The sequence below is a fragment of the Cyprinus carpio genome, chromosome B21 (assembly GCF_018340385.1).
Source record: "Cyprinus carpio isolate SPL01 chromosome B21, ASM1834038v1, whole genome shotgun sequence".
NCBI lineage: Eukaryota > Metazoa > Chordata > Actinopteri > Cypriniformes > Cyprinidae > Cyprinus > Cyprinus carpio.
The window spans coordinates 10,924,988-10,945,628 of record NC_056617.1 but is presented as its reverse complement, the minus strand read 5'-3'; the positions used below and the strand labels follow the sequence as shown (position 1 = coordinate 10,945,628).

Here is a 20,641-nt window from a genome sequence, read left to right as displayed (position 1 = left end):
GAATATTAGTAAGTGTAATTAATATTAATGCATTTCAGTGTTTGATTTGGTTTAAACTTTAGTACAATAAACAATTTTGTCAACACTTGATGTCCAATATTTTATCTGGGTCCCGAAACTAACTAGTTTGAGAAGCACTAGATTCTAGGCTCCACAGCACCATCAGCTGGTCATGTGCAGTCACTGCGCTGTATTTCAATCATATCAGAGCTAGTCTAGGATCTTGAAGGGGAAGAAACAGATGTGTATGTACCTGTGACAGATGTAACAGGAGCGGTCTTTATGTGTGGGGCAGCCTGTCCCTCCACCGATGCCGTACACATACTGGTTGCTTTTAGAAGAGTTCTCTGCAAAGTAGATCCCTGCTCCAAACATCCCTCCAATGTAAGCGTGCCTCTCATCAAACCCTTTATGAATGATGGCGTTGATGAACGGTGACCCTGGAGATGAGGAGAAAAAGGAAACTGATCATCCTTATGTAAAAAGCGTAAAATTGGAATTACATTCTTTGAAAGAAGCCTTTGAGTCCCACATGGAGAAAAAAAGCTTCTTTTGTAGCTTGAACTTTCCCAAATAGCACTTCTGACAGGTCATTCATCTCGTGACAGTACCGTGAAAGAGCATGCGCTCGTTGTGGTGGTTGTGGTTCTCGTCTGCGATCTCCTTCTGCCTGTGTGCGTACCGCTCCCTCAGCTTCTTGTTCACCACCTTCTGAATCTGTAACATTCAACAAACTTCTGACATCAGCGCATACAGGATCAACAAACATTCACACTGTTGACTAATCAAAGGTATTAATGTTCACACTCACCTTCAGGATGTTGTATCTGCTGAAAACACCCCCAGCATTGCCACCGTCCCTGTGCTCTCTGATCGTACTTTGCAGCTGTAAACCAAAAACACAATTCTTCATTACGTCATTTTACAAAATATTTAAGAACAGTAATCCTTCAACAGGGTAAAATGGAATCAAATTTGACTTAAATGTTAAATGACACTACAGATTACAGACTTAAGTTTTATCACACAGTAAAATAGTTATATAAAAAAAGACTACAGATAAGTTATGTAAGACTATAAAAAAGTTATACCCTAAATACTAAAATATAATAGTATAAATTAATTAAATTCAACAAATCAGTTATAATTGTTAAATTTTAATTTGATATTTTTTAAAATGCACACTGAAGAAAAATGAAATAAGATGACAAGTAAATTAAAACTTATCACACACTTCAATAATTAAAATATGCAAAATGAAAAAGTAATAAAATTAGACTATATATAAGTTATATAACACAAAGTTTTAACTTAAATATTAAAATATAATAAGATAAATTAAAATAGTAAAATAAGACAAATCAGTTATAATTAGGTTACGTTTACATTTTTAAATGCACAAAGTAAAATAAGGTCACAAATAATTTACATCAGAGAATAAATTATAACGTATTACTACAAAAATTAACTAAAATACAAAAATAAATAAAATAAGACTACATATACGTTATACATTTTCACATAATAAAATATAGGACTACAAATAAGACTATAAATATTTAATAACTTATCGCACACTAAAATAAAATAAGACTACAAATAAGTTACCTTTTATCACACATTAAAATAAGATTAACTGATATAATAAGTCTAAAAATAAGTTAAATAAAATTTAAATAAGTTATAACTATTACTTCACACACTAAAACTACAAATCATTCCTTACAAAAAACTATTTGATAAAGAAAAAAAAAATTAGGTTGTTAAAAGGTTGTTAATGTCATTTTTAGCTCCACCACAAAAACATATATTTCATTAAATAAAAATAAAGCCTTAAATTGAGTTGCTAGACAACTAGTTACCATCACTGATTATCTTAGCATGCATGAAATACTGTGCTGACCAATCAGCTTTTAGAACCAGAACTATCCATTTTATAATATGGAATCTTATGGTTTTATAATATGATCTGGTGATTTGGATTCCCCTCTCACCTCCTCCTCTACAGACTGAAACTCTTTGTCATCAGGGGCCAGGTCGATCAGCACCGTGCCCTGACTCGCACAGTGGAATGTCAGGTATGGGTTGGCACCTGTAATGAAAGCACACCAACACATAAAACTATAAGGAACCTCAGTGCGCTGCAGTTTGTTTAGTCATGAACAGATGGTGTTTGAGAGAGATGCTGGAGTTGAACGCTTCTGGACTGACCTTGTTGACCGCCCAGCAGCCTCTCAATGCCTTTGATGAGTTTGTGTCTGTGGCCGTATGCGTTGATCCCGATCTCTTTGAGCTCCTCGTGCCCCATGTCAGCCAGCACATCCAGCGTAATCTAATACAACAGATGAACACCAAACAGAATTAGGGAAGCCATAGTAGTCTGGAGGCACAACCAATCACTAGATAAAGTTGTAATGAAAAATTATTCATTTCAAGGCCAATTTCGACTCGGCTGCTTCTAAAACAGCCAACAGTGCAATATATTATTTTCTCAGCTTGTTGCAATGTGGAACTTCCTCCTACTGAGAAGGTAAACTCTTAGAGCGGCAGGAGGCTTGGATGGATATTAATGGTGTGACTCATAAAACACAGAATGATTATTACTGAATACGCCTCCTACGCTCAACATGTACAGAAAAGAAAACATGGAGCATGTTAGACTGCGACACAGGGAGCCGTTTGAGCCAGCGTGTGTCTTACAGAGAGCATTAATGTTTGGTCACACTTGAACAAAGCATGTGAAACCATTTTGGAACTTATGGAATATGGACGAATGGATGTGTCATCACTTTTTTGTTTGTTAACTCTAAAATAAAAACATAATATGTTCGAAAAGTTAAAATATAGGAACCTGCAGATCAAAATACAAAATATACCACACTCAGTACGTTTATTTCTTTTTGAAAGAAGTTCATATTTTATTCAGCAATGACTAAAATGACTCAACTAAAAATGCCAGTAAACACATAATATTAAAGGGGAGGTTGATTGCGATTTCACTTTTTTAACGTCAGTGTGTAATGTTGCTGTTTGAGCATAAACAATATCTGCAAAGTTACGACGCTGAAAGTTTAATGCAAACGGAGATATCGTCTTTTAAAATGATGGCAATTTAATGCCTACAAAAACGGTTCGTAGAGACTACGAGTTACTTCCTGGGTTCGTGACGTCACAAACCCAGAAAAAGCCCGCCCCTGGGAAAAGGCAGCAAAGGGGGCGAGGCCATGCTGTGCTGCTTTAGAGAAGAGGAAGAGAAAACTAGGGGTGCACATAAAAATCTATTCATTTATAAATCCCAATTCTGTCTCCTAACGATTTTAATGGGTTCACAAGTCTCAAAATCAATGTTCTAAAGCAGCGGTTCTCAATCCTGTTCCTCGCGTCGCTCTGCATCTCTCTCTCCCTCTCTCTCATTCAGATCATCAGCTTGTCTCAGCTCTAGCAATGAACTGTTCCATTTATACACATATTTTCACATAGCTATGAGAAGCGTTAAACATAGATGCACGTGCGGTTGACATACTGTATTAAATCTTTAATCAGGATAAAACCGTACATTTAAAGCTAACAGATGCAGTAGCATTTACAAATAACAGCGTATCTTAAAGTATGAGACAACAACAAACAAAAAACATACCATCAAGAGCCGTGTTTGCACAGGTTCTGCACAATCCTCTTCATTAATATTCTCTGAGTCTCAATCGGGCTCAAATTGATAAGCAATATAGACAACACTGTTGTTTACAATACTACCAAAGCACATGCCGCTAAGGGTGAGGGGCGAGATGTTTAGACACAAACTAGAGGCAGTTTAGCCAATCACAACACACTGGGGACCAGCTAACCAATCTGAGCCCATTGCGTATTTCTGAGGGAGGGGCTTCATAAAAGCAGGAAATGATCAGTGTGTTCATAAGGCTGCATTTACACTGCAGGTCTTGATACCCAAATCCGATTTTCTGACTATATCCGATTTTTTTGACAACCTGCTTGCATCATCTTTTAAAAGTGACCGGTATCCGATTTTTGCATTTACACTATACACTGCTGAAACTACCAAACGTAGATGTTCTGACCCGGAAAAGGAAGTAAAACAGCACGAAATACAATGGATGCAGATGCAAATAAGATTATACAGTGTTTTGCTTTCCACAATATTTTGAAAAGTCAACAAAAAAAATCAACAAAACATTGGTCTCGTACGGCGGCGAAGAAAAAAGCGCTTAAACCGTGCCTCCCCATATCTCGTGAAATGTCTTCAAACACGGATTTATTTCTGTAACAACCCTGCATTTTTGCCTGCACTGTCTCTTCGCCCCAAAGACTTAAAAGACATGAAACCTCCGCATTGCTCCACTGTGTGTATCCTTCGTCCTCCATTAGACTGCCCCCCATAAACACAATCAAGCCTCAAAAAAACACAGTCAACCACCCCTTTAAAAGATTTCTATGTCAAATAAATGCTGTTCTTTTGAACTTTCTATTCATCGAAGAATCTTGAAAAATGAATATCACTTTTTCCACAAATATATTAAGCAGCACAACTGTTTTCAACACTGATAATAATAAGAAATGATTATTAAGCATCAAATCAGCATATTAGACTGATTTATGAAGGATCATGTGAGACTGAAGACTGAAGCAAGACTTTGCCACAGGCATCATATTAAAACAGAAAAAAAATAACAGTATTTAAAATTTACTAAATATATAACTAAATTGTAAATTGTATATTTTGACACTATTTAATTTTGTATTTGTATTGTAAATTGTATACATTTTACAATAAAGTAACTTTTAAAGTAGTATTTCACAATTTTAGATTTTTTTTTTATCAAATAAATGCAGCCATGGTGAGCATAAGAGACTTCTTTTTAAATCAAAATCTTGCTTTTGAAACTTTGAACAGTAGTGCATGAATGGAAGCGAAAGAAACAAAAAGTGTGAGCGTCCCATCACCAATGACTCTGCATCAAGCTGTGTAATCTCAAACTCTCTCACTCCAGTTCCAAGGGCCACTTATTGGCAATGCATCACATCTATGATAGGTCTGTCAAAGGCCATTAGCCCAGGAGCTGCCAACTGCTCTCTCTTTTTCTCTTTCTCTCAGAAAGCACTGTGCACTTCAATCGATAGGGCTCGCAGGACCAGCCATTATGGCTGTGAAGGTGTGATGGCCGCAGCGGGAAAGATTCCATTTATTTCTCCTTTTCTTTTTCTCTCTCTTTAACTCTCTTGGCAAAGTTTTCATTTGTGCCAAAGCTGAGAAGGAACTGCAGCAGATTTACAACAGACTAGTGAAAACCCTTTAAAAAAAATCGACTAGATGGCAAGTTTATGAAGTCTTATTTATGTTCAGTGCAGTATTCGAGTAGAATAAGGAAAACCTTAGGTAACATATGCATATATATAACACGTGTGTTTCTGTAACTATAACTGTATTAAGTTTTAATTAAGTTTTCTAATTATATGAAATAGAAAAGTTCACACTAGAATTTTAACAAGCAAATTTGTGATCCTGGACCACAAAACCAGTCATAAGTAGCATGGGTATATATTTGTAGCAATAGTCAAAAATACATTGTATGGGTCAAAATTATTGATTTTTATTTTATGCCAAAAATCATTAGGATATTAAGTAAAGATCATGTTCCATGAAGATATTTTGTACATTTCCTACTGTAAATATATTAAAACTTAATTTCTCATTAGTAATATGCATTGCTAAGGAATTCATTTGGACAAATTTAAAGGCAATTTTCTAAATATGTAGATTTTTTTGCACCCTCAGATTCCAGATTTTCAAATAGTTGTATCTCAGACAAATATTGTCCCATCCTAACAAACCATACATCAATGGAAAGCTTATTTATCATCATCTCAATCTCGAAAAACTGACACTTGTGGCTGGTTGTGGTCCATGTTCACATTTGCTAGAAATTGTTTGTGGATTCTGAAACCTTTTTTTTAGCTGGTGAACAATAAAATGTCTAAAGGAAGTGGAAATGTAGCAGACATCTAAAAGAGACAAATATTTGCATACCGCCCTTCTGACGGCACTTGTAAAGCGAGAAGACGTCTCTAAACTGCTCTGAGGTTAAAACCAGACACGTCTAATGACGACATTGGTGCGTGTATGAGATCTGTGAGCACGTCCTCAATCTCATTTGCACTCAGTCTTTCACACGTCTCTCAGAAAAACTGTTGCCTCTTTATGCTCCATCTCCCATAGGCACAGCGAGGCAGAATAAGATGGAGAGTGAGCAGACGAGTGAGTCACTGTGAGACAGATGAATGCGTCTTACTGAAGCCACAATCAGAACTGATTTCAGCCCCTCACATCAAGCACTCATCCCAGCTGGTGGTCGAAAAGACCATTTCTGTTCATCTATGTGCAAATGAGCGGCGAGTCTGGCGCAGTATGCCAATCGCATCCCACGGGCTCGCCTGAGAAGAAGGAAAGCCGGAGGAACAAGAGAGTCCGGAGCTCAGTGTGAGCGAGCGGTATGACCGCATTAATCAAAAGAAGGGGCGCAGAGGTCAGCCGTCCGGAGGCAGGTTCAGTGTGAGCGAGCGGTATGCCGCATTAATCCAAAAGAAGGGGCAAGACGCAGCCCAGGATCACTCTCACACCTCCCCCCCCCCCCCCCCCCCCCCCCCCCCCCCCCCCCCCCCCCCCCCCCCCCCCCACCCCCCCCCCCCCCCCCCCCACCCCCCCCCCCCCCCCCCCCCCCCCCCCCCCCCCCCCCCCCCCCCCCCCCCCCCCCCCCCACCCCCCCCACCCCCCCCCCCCCCCCCCCCCCCCCCCCCCCCCCCCCCCCCCCCCCCCCCCCCCCCCCCACCCCCCCCCCCCCCCCCCCCCCCCCCCCCCCCCCCCCCCCCCCCCCCCCCCCCCCCCCCCCCCCCCCCCCCCCCCCCCCCCCCCCCCCCCCCCCCCCCCACCCCCCCCCCCCCCCCCCCCCCCCCCCCCCCCCCCCCCCCCCCACCCCCCCCCCCCCCCCCCCCCACCCCCCCCCCCCCCCCGCCCCCCACCCCCCCCCCCCCCACCCCCCCCCCCCCCCCCCCCCCCCCCCCCCCCCCCCCCCCCCCCCCCCCCCCCCCCCCCCCCCCCCCCCCCCCCCCCCCCCCCCCCCCCCCCCCCCCCCCCCCACAAACACCCACACGCTAATAACCACACAACCTCTCACACCTATAAAGATGGAGACGCTGGTAATCTCACAGCGTCCGGCTGAAGAGGAGTTGGCTGGAAATAATAGAGCCAAGGTGCTGAGAGAGTGAGTATATTGAAAGGAGATAATTACGAGGCCACAGATGTCATCACATTTACATAATGTTGACTAGGAGGACCTGGAGCTCTCTACAGGAAACAACGGCAGGCCTCTCTACACGGGACAGCTGGCAATTTAATGTGTGGAGTGGTACTGATGAGACTGAGATGATTGAGATTGATTTGATCCCAAGAAGTGACCTTACCTGTTCCCGCTCGAAAATATCCCGCAAATGCTCCAAACCCAAACTCTTCAGGAACTGACTGATGTTCATATCCAGAATTGTTACTATAGAGAAAAAATACATCATGACTCATGTAACTATTATCCTACATTCAGGGCATAATTACATTTAGGGATGCAACTAAATGTCATTTTACTACCTGATTAATCTGGAAATGTTTTTTTTTTTTTTTTTTAATTAATGGGATAAAAGATTTTTCCATCATTTTATAAAACAAAGTGCTATTTCATGTCATGCACTCTATTGTCCTCCAAAACAATGTGCAAACTGAGGATTATAAATACAAATACAAATAGAAAAGACTATAAAACAATACATAAGCTCAGTTTATACTCTGTTATAAATTGTATAAAGCTTTTCACACATACACACACACACATACATATATATATATATATATATATATATATATATATATATATATATATATATATATATATATATATATATATATATATATATATATATATATTTATATTTATATTTATATATATATGTGTGTGTGTGTGTGTGTCTGTCTGTTAGAGTTCAGCACGGGCTTTAAACTGCCCGTACCTGAGATCGAATGACCCGACACGACTTAAGCGTCATAGTTAAATTTTGAGCCCGAACCCAACCCGAAACCCAAACTTTTTTTTTTTTTTTTTTCAAACGAATAGCCAATTTAAAACAAAAATGCAGTATTTCACAACTGCATGCAATGGTCAGTAACCAAATACATGTAAAGAAACAGATTCATTAAGGCTTGGCCAGTTCACAAGGCAAAAGTAAAAAAAAAAAAAAAGTTATGAAATTTTATGACCATCAGGGGCAGCGGTCAAATAAATTCTGCTGAGTTTTTGAATGGTTGTATATGACAAGACAATAATTCTTGCACGTGCAAATTATGGTCATTTTTGTCAGTTAAGGCTTGTTAGCATTCGGCCTGCTTTAAAATCAGACACAGAGATGCAGTATGGCAAGATCGCATTTATTTGAAGTAATTATATCATTTTTTTGAATTAGCGAGAGAGAGGGATGAAAGTTGCATTTGTGAACCTGCATCTGCGCGTCTCTCTCTACAAGCAATGAGGCTTAGTTACTTCAGAAACAGCGATTTTACCCCCTCATAGTCAGGAGCCTGTCGAAGCTTTTTACTAATAAAAGTTTCGGTGCTGTGCATGCGCTGCGTGATCTCTGATATCTGTGTGCAATAATGTGTGTGTCCTGAACCCGACCCAAAACCTGAAAGAATTTCGGGACCCACCGGGCTCAGGTCGGGTAGCAGATCTCTAGTGCCTGTGTGTGTATTTGTACTTATTATGCACACAAATAATGTTAACAATTAATTAAATATTAATTTAATTGTTATTAAATATTAATATTAAGTATGTATGTAGTTTATTATTATTTAAATATTATTATTTTATGATTATTATTTTTAAGGACATTTTGGTAACACTTTGCTTTAAGCCTTAATGTATAATACATTATAAAGGATTATTAAAGAGTATAATTTATAATTATTCATAATGTGCATTGTAACACATTATATCTTGTCATAAAGTATAACCGAATTTAAAATGCACAGTGTAACAATGAATTGATAAGTGTTATAATGTATTAACTGTGGTTACAATTATTTATAAGATTGTACAATGCTATCAGGAGAATTACAAGGCATAATTAATGCATTAAAACTACTTTTATAATGCATTATACATAAAGGCTTTAAGTAAAGTGTTACCAAAGTTTTACCTACTAACAGGTTCTGCCCAAGTATTGTTACTATAATTTCTGTTTCTTATAAATGTAAGAGACTGATATAATTTGTTATAATCCCATTACAGTTACTGTTCTTAAAAATGTTGTTAGCATTCCAACTTATATCATTTCTCAAAAACATTCTAAACTAATTTTTATATTAATAGATTTGATCAAAAATTAAAAAGGTGTTGCAGCCCTACTTACAATAAAAAAATATTAAGATGCATCACATGATCTACTCACTTTCTCCCTCCTTCCTCTCGGATGCAGTTGCCCCATCAGCAGGGCCTGAGGCTCCAGGTACGACCAGCTCTGTCAGGGGCCCGGCCAGATTGTCTATGCTGCTGGCGGCGGACAGACAGGAAGGGGTAGATGTTGGAGAGATGACAGAGGCACTGACCACTGTAGCCTGGGGCTTGAAACAACTAGGCAACGCTTCAGGGGGCATGGCATCAATCAGCAGCGCCCGGATATCATCAGCCTGGAAATCAATAAAACAAAAGTAAGTAAACGTAAAAAAAAAAAAAAAAAAAATCAATAGTAGTCTAAGAATTCTGTGTCTGAGCAGTTTTAAATACAACTAGACTAATGTAATACTCATGTTAGAGTACCATGCCACGTGGGCGAGAGGATAAATTAGAAAGTAGTTGTACACAGCATTAGTTTGGCTTCTTGGTCTAGGATTGAACAATAAAAGCTGAGAACAGCTGTGTCATTAGCACCTGGCATGAACATGGCCACTGGAGCCCAATTACTAAAGGTTATGGCAGATTTACCTTCGTACAAGCCTGAACACAGGGGACGTGGGTTTAAACACCTCAGCTTTTGTGTTTAGAAGATAAATGCCCCAATTTCTCAGGGTAGTCTATGCTGCCTGAACCATATGAGACCTTACAGCCAGAACATACGGTCTTGTAGAGCATGAAACTTTTATGGAAGTTGGGTTTAAAATGGAGAATGTCTATATATTCAAATCTGTAGCTCTGTTAAATGAATGAATGTATACAAATGTGGGCTTGAATGTATATAAATGTGAATCCAAGCAAGAGGTGTGTTTTTATTACAGTTGCCAAGTCCAGCGGCGTCTGGCCCTCCTGGTTCTTCATGGTGGGGTCGGCTCCGTGGGCCAGCAGCAGAGCACAGAGCTGTGTGCGGCCCTTCTGCGCAGCCTCATGGAGGGGTGTGAAGGCCCATTTATCAGTGGCATTTACACAGGTGTTATACTTGATCAGCAGGGCCGCGATGTCCACATGCTGGAAGGGAAGACAGAGGCTTATTACTGACTAAATTATTCTACAACCTACAATCTTTAAAACCTGGAATTTAATTAAAAAGAAGCATAGCTCTTTCTGGAGCAGATCTGTTTGGTGTAAAAAATTCAGACTTCAGATGCTAATTGTCACCATCACTAAGTGATATCTTTAGTGGTCCATACAACTCGTTTAAAGCCATATGATAGCTTTGTGTGAACGTGTGAACAACAAACCAAAACACAAGTTGTTATTCACTGAAAATACTGACATTTGCCTCATCTCTACTTGGCAAGTGAATAAGAAATAGTAGCAATGTTCCATTCGAGAAACAAATGACTGTTTTGAGTGAATCAAATGACTGATTCCTTTGAGTTAATCAAATGTACATAATTGTAAATAAAATGTACAAAAATAAATAGTAGCAATGTTCCATTTGTGAATCAAATGACTCTTTTGAGTGAATCAAATTATTATTATTATTATTATTATTATTATTATTATTATTATTATTATCTCAATGAATGGGATGATAAAATGATATGTTCATGATTTGGGCTAATACAATTCTCAATTTCAAATAACTGGTGGCAGAAGTTAACAGCTGACTAGCGGAAAATTATCAGTCAATACTGAATTTTGAATTGGCTTTTATTTTAAAAATTAAAATGAAAACTCAATATCCAGTTTAATTTTTTGTCATTTTTTAATGTGCTTTTGTCATTTTTATGAGCATGTTTGAAGATGTTTTCAATGTACTATTTTATTTTTGTTTTAGTTTTATTATATTTTTTATTTTAATTAGTAATTTTAGTACTTATTTGAGTTATTTGCCCAAGCAACAGTTTAGATTTTCTAATAAATCTAATATCCTTTTTATTATTATTTCCATTAACAAAAATGTTTTTTTAATAGTTTTGGTTAACAATAATAACACTAAGCATGACACCACGAGCATGCATAAATAATGACAATATGTTCATTTTCAGGTAGACTATCTCTTTAAAGGCATATAAGAACCATTCTCATTAGCAGTAGATGTCCTGAGCCGCCCTCTCATCAGCAGCAGTGACTGTATGGAACTGCGATCAGCTGGCTGTGTTTGCCGAGCGCTGACAGCCTCTACACAAACAGGCCGCATATGAACAGAGGGAGGCGCACTCAAGGTCAGCCAGCATCGGCCGGCCGCCAGCTCTCCTCTAGCCAATCAGCAAAGCTTGGGCAACCTGCCATTCCAGTCACAGCCAATCAGAATCTCACAGCTCCTGTCACAGAGGTCCTGTTTCTTGGATGGCAACAGAGCGTATGCGAGTATGGTCGAGGGCCGGAGTCTGGCTAGTTCAGATCCAACATGTTTATGTAACTGCAATCTGCTCCTATCCATCTGCATGGTCTAATCACATCCCTGTAGACCTCCAGAGGGCAGACACTGAAAAATACCTCCAACTACTATCACCTGAAATGGGTTTCCCTGAATTTGCTTGATTTGATTTCCAGAAAGAGTCAAATCCTGTATTAGAAGTGTTCTATGCCACGTGGATTAAAGCTCATCTGGGTTGCGGCTTGTAAACAGCATCATCTCGGCATCTGGCTTGTTCACAAGTGGAAATGCAAGTGAAACCACCTGAAAGAATCATGAGCCGCAGCGACACATTAAAAGTGCATAAGCCAAGGTTCTGTTGGCAGAACAAATACAGATGTCCAAACACTATTTGCATACAGTCACACACAGGAAGTGAAAACAAAGTGCTGCATCAAAGCACAGAGGGGTTCAGGTGAAGGTTTACACTTGTTCTAAGAGGAAAAAAGCCCTGTGTTTCATTTTCAGAAGCAAATAAATGGATTATTCAGGGTCTACATCTGTTTGTGTGTGTCTGAGGTTTCCTGCCAGACCTGACATGACACCGGAGACATGACATGTGTCGGCTTAACAGATGTCTGCATGTAGTCCCAGTCTCAATGAAATATTCCTCCTTTTAATCAGCAATTGCACTCACCCCGTATGAGGCCGCGTTGTGGAGAGGAATAAGGCCACCTTTGTCCTGCGCGTTGACGTCCGCCCCATGCTCAAGTAAATACTCCGCTACCTCCAGATTGTTATAGCCAGCTGTGGAAAAAAAGGATGCAGAGAAATGTAAATCCATTTGCCCATGAACCATCTGGTATCAAACACAAGCACCAATCCGTATCACATGTACAGTTCAGAGTGCTTTTGAAACTTTGAAAACTGAAAAGAGAAAAAAAAAGCATTTTTCCGCTGCAGTGCACCACAACTGAAGCTATTGTATGATAATAAAGTAACTACATCGAGGAGATCCTTTAATAATAGCCATAAATTATAAAGTGGTTATCAGGAGTGTGCAATTGAGAATTATTACAAACTGGAACACCGTGAAATTAATTTACATGTGGGTGAGGATCACATTTACATTTTCAGGCAGATTTACTGAATAGAAAGTGTTTGTGCACAAGTCGAAGCTGCAACAGAAGCAATTTTGAAGTATCTATCTATCTATCCATCTATCTATCTATCTATCTATCTATCTATCTATCTGTCTGTCTGTCTGTCTGTCTGTCTATCATCTATCATCTGTCTATCTATCTATCTATCTATCTATCTATCTATCTATCTATCTATCCATCTATCTATCTATCTATCATGTGTGTGTGTGTGAGTGAGTGTGTGTGTGTGTATATATAATTTATTTACATACAAATTATTAAAACAGTAAACATTAAAAATGAAAATGAAAAGTGAAAACTATAATTATAAACAACTTAATTCAAAATATTAGTAAATACTGATAGTATGCAAGTAGTAAAATCACTACAGCCAAAATAAAAATAAAGATAATTAAAATATATAAAGAACACAAAAACTAAAAAGCACACAAAAAAGACTAAAACTAAAATGTAAATGACAACAGAAAATATAATTATAAAAGCTAATTCAAAATATTAGTAAATACTACAATAGTATATAACTATTTCTAAAATAACACTTTTATAGTTTTTCTTGATCAGTTTCATCAATTTATTAATGGTTCCCAAAATCAGATTGCTCATCTTGGGTGCATTACATTGCCACAGCTTCTACGTAGGTATCACCATCTCAGTGAAATTTAATCTATTTCCCTTTTCAAAACTTAATTAAACTTAATTAATTAAACTTTCTTTAGCCAGTGTTACTGAAATCTTACTCCTCGTTACTCCTTGTAATTGCAATTTTATTTATTGCTCAGTGCAAAGTGGAAGCTAAGCACAGACGTGTTTTTTTGTTTGTTTGTTTTGGTCGCTCCAGCTGAGCAAAAAGACACTCAATCTGGCAGTCAACCTTTGGCATTGAACAAGCTGTCACTGACCTTTACCCAAAAAGTCCAGTACACTATTTTCAGCTTTAACTGTCTTCTTTGGTTCCTTTAACTCTCTTTCTCACTCCAGACGTACATGATTGCCTACAGGATCATCACTAATTAGAGCCCTCATCATTAAAGGCTGTAGCCCTCTAATAATGAGCAAACCCAGCTTTGAGAACCACTCTAATGAGAACACGCTCTCACATGTACACACTCCACCGCATGTGCCGTGCTCATCAAACGCTTCCTGCAGGTTCTTCTCCATAAACTACAAACATTTTTAGCAGTTTCTCACTTCCTTCCCACGAATATTTCATCTATCTGGTTGCACTGCTCTGTTTTCTTCTTATTTTTAATGAAACAGATTTACTCTCAATAACACCATGATAAGCATTAAGATTATAATGAATAAAAAACTAATAACAGTGCGCATACGGTGTCACGGGTCGCAAAGTGTCAGCAGCTGGTTTCCAAACATTAGCAAAATGGGCTCATTGCTCAATGCTGCATCTTTTAGGTAATTTCTGTACATATTTGATTTTATGGATAAATAAAAAGCCATTTTATTTTTTTTATATAGTATAGTTAAACTACATAAAAACAAAAAGGGATTTTTAATGTGTTACGTCATCAGCAGTGTTTTGAAGGTTACTTTGGAAATTTAAAAGGTTACAATTTACAAGTTACCCTATTTAAACCATTTCAATTGCTTTATTAAAGTAAAGTAACTTATTACATTTGATTACTTTTATAAATTTGATAAAGCAGACAGGGTTAACCTTACAGTAGTACTCAACACTGATAACTGTCAGACTTTCAAAATCCTTCTTCACTTGAATTAAGATTCTAATAATTTAATTTCAAAGCACAGCCACCACAAAATCAGACTTTAGCGCCTCTTTTTACTTTGAGAATGTTCTGCAGATATATACAGATTAAAAACCACAAGATATATTTTTATAGCTTTGATACGTAATTCCGTTCCATGTAACTAGTTACTCTCCAGCACTGTTCATAACATAGATTAATAACAAATAAAATAAAATGAAAACAAATTTAATTGGTGAGTAGACATTTTACATTAGTCCCCCTAAGCAGCCTTAAAAATGATTTTTCAGTCATAAAATGCACAGAAAAGCATCAGGATTGTAATGCATGAGATCCTGCAACGTCAGTCAGAATGAATGAATTCGTCTTATGATTCTCCCCGCAGGCAAACGGCAGACGAGTGGCGTGTTCTCTAGGCAGGGGTCACAACCACCACGTTAGTCACAGCCCATTGCTCTCCGGTGGAAACAGAGAATGTGTGCAAGCTGGAGTAAAATCATGCGTCTATATCTCTGCCTGATGGTTAGGGCCGTCACCCACCTGCTGCTGGCCTGGCCTAGCAAGATAAGTGCACTGACCAGAGCGCTCACTCCATCTGTTCAGTGACATTTGCTGATCTGTGCTGTTCTGCACGAGTCACTAGCACGGCTGGAGTGTTGTGCAAATGATGATCAGCAGCGCTCTCCTACTCTGAACTCAGAACTATTTTACACCCTCAGGCTTCTGGGTTTTAGCCTGTAGTTATAGTTATAAAGTGAATTATCATTAGTGCGAATAATGTATTAGAAATTAATCGCCATGCTTGTAAAAAAAAAAAACCCTGCAATTATATATTACTCTTCTGTTTGTGTTTATGTGTGTGTACATATTTATTTATAATAGTCATTATATTATAGATATGACAGTTATTATAGAATGACAATTATCATCATCATGTTAGCTATAAACTAAATTATTATTATTATTATTATTATTAATAATTATAATATTTGAATTAATTTGCCACATGCTTGCAAAAAATACAGATGCAATTGTATATTATTTATAATAGTAATAGCTCCATGTTTATTATAAAACAACAACAATGACAAAATAATTATATGCTCAGTTTTGGCTCCAACATATTATATAACATTAAACACTAAATATTAAATAAAATTCTTACTTCTGAACAAGTCACGGATAAGAATTCTATTGCTAATGTCTTTTGTAGAGCTTCTTATAGTCGAACTGAACTTATGTCATAATTAACTTTACACTGTTGAATCAAATCTGAACAAACACTAAACTTACTTGAGCTGAATAATGCCACTATTGTCTTATCAGAGCTGCTTTTATTATATTTGAAAACCTTTGCATCAATGATTCTGTAATTTCCGTATTTTATTACTGTGAAGCTGCTTTGAAATAATCTGTATTGTTTAAAGATTTATATAAAAAGTTGACCTGAGTTTTTTATTTTTTCATAGCTACAACATACGCGCACGTAACCGACTCTGGAAAACGTTTATATTCTGAATCATATTCTCACAAATACAAGAACACCCATGAATAAGATGGGGAAGGCTCACATAAAGAGATTATTCTGAATAAGACTTTATCGGGGACATGAGCCATATGGAGAATATTGTTGTGCATGTAAATGTCGGTGACGGTACGAAACCGTGTGGAAGTCTTAGACAGATTTAATATTTGGCAAGGAAGCCTTTGAATCCCTGCCTGGAAGCCAGGCTTACACAGCGCTCAGAAAGGGATGAGAGCCAAGATTTAATTCAACATGTCCCCCTTTCTTTCCTTCTGGGTTTCCTTGCCTCGCCTCTGGGGTGGGATGATATCTCACACACTGCTTCAATGCTTTTGTAGAAACGCAATTCTCTGGATGCTGGTACAGCTTGATTTTTCCATTTGAAAGAGAGAAGAGCTCTCGTTTCTAGGTTGAAAGCGATGGCTCGGAAGGATGCAGAATGATTTTTCATTACCTGCCAGGTGCAGCGGAGTCGAGTTGCGTCCCTGTGTGTCTCTACAGTTGATGTTCTCCAAGCAGCACAGTTTCTGGACCCGGGCCAGGCAGCCTTTTTTGGCGGCATCCAAAAGCGCCGCATCTCCTCTCAGCAAGTCCTGGATATCTGTGTCTCCCTCCTTCACCATGTCCAATGGAGTGTTTCCGTCCCGATTCTTCTTGGTGGGGTCTGCTCCATGCTGAAAGAGATAAGGACATTGAGCACAGATCCACAGAGAAGCCTGAGGCCTGACTTAGCACAGTTTGAGAACCTCATCTAAGATCTCTCTGAGGATTTCTACATGAAATGATCAGTGCTCAATCATTTTTTGAGATTTCACTAAACATACACACATAAACATAGCAAAAATGAATACAGTATAGATAGATAGATAGATAGATAGATAGATAGATAGAATGTTAAAAAATGTTTTATGATGTGATACGTGGTATGATAAAAATAAATGTTTTGTAAATATTGTACTGTAAAATTACATATAAAAAGTATCTGTTGGTATAAATATATAAATATGAATAGTTTATGCATATTTATGTTTATATTTTGTAAACAAATATAAATAAACATTCACATTTATTTAGTATTTTATTGCTTTAATGTTTTAATTAGTGCTTTCAAATCAATAAACTTAAACAAAAACAAAAACATTCATTTACACAACAAATAAAAATGTACTGTTTATATTTATTATGTTTATATAAATACACACACATGCATGTATACATTTAAGAAAAAAGTGTTGTTTATATATTAAAAATATTTATATATAATATAAATTATATGGATATAAATATATACATGTAAATATTTTCAAAATATATACTGTACGTGTGTGTATTTATATATACATGGTAAATATACACTGTACACACACATATATTATTAGAACAAAAATTTTAAACAGCACTAGTTATATATAATATGTTTTAATGTCACAAAAATACGGCTTTTTTGAAAAATGATTTTAAGAGTGTTTATTTAAGAAAACTCTTTTGATCAAATTGCATCTTTAGGCCACAAGTACTGAATCTAATAGTTAAGGTCCATTAATATTTCAGTTCCCCGTACAGCAATAGATCAAAGAGAACTGATTTTAATACCCAGCAAATGAATTACTCCTAACTGAACTGATTTTGAATTATAATCAAATCAAATGCAAGACTTTGTGAATGCTTTTGAATCAGAAAATCGTTGCCTTCAAAATCAGTTACAGTTTTAGATTCAGTGGATGAGAAAAGTACATTTCTTTTTTGCAGTTTCTACCAAAGCCAACCTCAGCAGTTCCACTTCAGCAAACAAAGTGACATGTTTGTTTGAAGTCTAATGTGCATATTCTTTACAGCTCTGAAGCTGAACCTCTCTGTGACAGTAACCTGAGGTACGATGAAAGCAGACAGCATTAAAACCGACGTCTGCTCAATGCCAATAAACCTGAAGCCCCTGCAGCGGTTCACACTGCATTTAAAAACTTTACAGAGTGATATAAAAACCATTAACAACTCCAGGCTGTCAGACGTCTAGGAAGAGACATCTCCTGAATTAACAAGTATGCTGAGTGACGCGAGTAGGTCAGTGTTGAGCCAGCAGGGGTAGTGATGACCATACCTTCAGAAGCAGTTTGCAGATCTCGTATTTGCCCTTGGCCGCCGCCTCATGCAGCGGAGTGAACTTCCACAGGTCGGCCACGTTGACGGACGCTCCGTGTCTGACCAGCAGCTCCGCCACTTCGTAATGGCCATAGGAGCAGGCGTTATGCAGCGGCACCAAACCTCTGCCAACAGACAGGGAATTCGAGATAAATAGTGACAAGGAGATTAAAGTTTATCTCCTGGTGCTGCTAACTCATGCGCTGACTGTTAATGAGGTTCACTCCACAACTGAGGGAGGGTTTCTGAGCAAGCACAGCAAGAAATCTCACCCTTTGTCTTTGGCGTGGACATCGGCGCCATGGTGCAGGAGATACTCAACCACAGCCACGCGATTGTATCCGGCGGCAAAGTGGAGCGGAGTGGAGTGACGACCCTCCAGGTCTCGACAGTTCACATTCTGAGGGGAGCAAAGTTGCTGTGCAAGAAAAAAACGAGACGACATTAAAGCGAATGCTTGATTTCATATTGCAAATACATCACTTTATTTTAGTGATGAGTGTTTAAATACATCCAAGAATTAATTTCATTTGATGTGCTTTTATAGGGTACCAGGCCAGAATTATGGCAAGCGTCAGTAGAGATTCTGATTAATTGCCTGACAAAAGTCTAATTGGTGCTCTGATCTAATTACTTTACGCATAATGAGGCTTTCAGATAATGAGGATCTGATCGCATCAAAGGCATCCATCCATTCAGACATTTTTAGCATCGGTTTCTAAATCACTTCAGGCTTATATTACCAGTCAAAAAGTTTGAGGTTATAAAGCTTTTGATCTAAAGACTTATGCTTAAATTATTCACAGCACTTTTGTAGACTAACACAAATTATATTTACATTAATCATCATTTAGAACTGTAATAAAATTAATTTTAATTAATAATTTTGCAATATTAATAATACTTATTCAATTCAATTCATTTCATGTATGTGTATAGCGCTTTTCACAATATTTTCACGATATTCCATGTTTTTGAAAGAAGTGTCTTATGCTCAACAAAACTGCTTTTATTATATACAGTAAAAATATTATTGTGAAATATTATTATAATTTTAAATAACTGTTTCTAGTTTATGTGTTTTATCATTTTAAAATGTAATTTATTCCTGTGATAACAAAGCTGCCACAAAAGTCCAAACTTAAAACTGAAGTGTATGTAACGGGATCCTGTGGTTTATGTGCACGCTGGCTCAGCATTTCTCTCTCACACACACACACACACACACACACACGAAGGTGAGGTCTTCTTACATCTACCTTGTTCAAGGTCATGAGTACAGAACAAAACACATTTAAGAACTGCAAGCTGTGTCCTTGAAAAGTTACATTGTCTGGGATAAAGAAACTAAACTCATTCAGGGTATTTTTGTTAAAGACAAAAGCATATAAAAAAATTCAATATCCATAACAGCAACATTTTCATCTCTGTGTAACCTGGAGCTGCTTTGTAGCACTACGCTAATGAAAACAGTTGTAAAGGTTATTACAAGTATTTCAAACGAGTTAAGGTTTCTTACAAAAAAGAAAAATAGTGATCCAAATTTCTCTTTCTAAAGAGAACAGTTTCATGTTATATCTTGGCTCCAGCAGATCACCACAGATTTTGTTTAACCCTTGGTTGACTGGTAGGCAACTACATGACTAGTTTGAAACCAAATTAAGGCACCTCTCACCTTCACAGTGTCCAAGTCTCCTGCTTTAGCTGCTTCTAAGAGTCTATAATCCACGTCTGAATTCCTCACTGGAATGTTTTCTAACAGACACGAGCATAAATTAACGTGAATTTCCATAATTGTTAATGCATAACATCAAAGCCCAAATAAACAATCCCAAACCCCAGATTCAGTCTGTACCGTTAAGGATCTGCTGTACAGCTTCATTGCCCATCTGTGCGGCTGTGAAGCCCTGCAGGGAGACGATGGTGGGGTCGGCTCCATAACTCAAAAGTAGCCTGCATGTCTGCAAGTGTCCCGCCAGAGCCGCCCGGTGCAACGCCGTCTGACCCAGCGTGTCAACAGCATTCATCTTTAAACAAACACAAAAAAAGGATGGAAAGGAAGTGAGCAGACTGAAATCTCCTCCTCCTCACTGATCAGTGAAGAGTACATCTGAACACAGCCCACAGAGCAAGACTGAGCTGTAAGCAAACTTGGCCTCTTTTGAAATGAACACAAATATGAATTAATCAGACAAGCCCCTGGGAAACTTCCACGCTCCTTCAAAGACTATCAACACTGCACAGCAAAGAAAGAAAGGGACCTACTGCGTAAATGTGTGCGTGTG

The 20,641-nt window shown here is 38.1% G+C and overlaps 1 protein-coding gene across 2 annotated transcripts in view; it reads right to left on the bottom strand.

The window, feature by feature from the left end:
• The window catches only part of tnksa (tankyrase, TRF1-interacting ankyrin-related ADP-ribose polymerase a), an 88,704-nt gene that overhangs the window by 2,685 nt on the left and 65,378 nt on the right, over positions 1–20,641 (bottom strand). For both annotated transcript variants that reach the window (XM_042748101.1, XM_042748102.1), the window contains 14 exons: positions 20,212–20,383; positions 20,032–20,111; positions 18,629–18,774; positions 18,316–18,481; positions 16,672–16,891; positions 12,506–12,615; positions 10,323–10,511; positions 9,502–9,739; positions 7,474–7,556; positions 2,212–2,332; positions 1,995–2,092; positions 812–886; positions 612–717; positions 254–440 (listed from right to left, as the gene is read on the bottom strand). In XM_042748101.1, the coding sequence (XP_042604035.1) occupies positions 254–440; positions 612–717; positions 812–886; positions 1,995–2,092; positions 2,212–2,332; positions 7,474–7,556; positions 9,502–9,739; positions 10,323–10,511; positions 12,506–12,615; positions 16,672–16,891; positions 18,316–18,481; positions 18,629–18,774; positions 20,032–20,111; positions 20,212–20,383 (1,991 nt within the window). The remainder of the gene's footprint in view (positions 1–253; positions 441–611; positions 718–811; positions 887–1,994; positions 2,093–2,211; positions 2,333–7,473; positions 7,557–9,501; positions 9,740–10,322; positions 10,512–12,505; positions 12,616–16,671; positions 16,892–18,315; positions 18,482–18,628; positions 18,775–20,031; positions 20,112–20,211; positions 20,384–20,641) is intronic.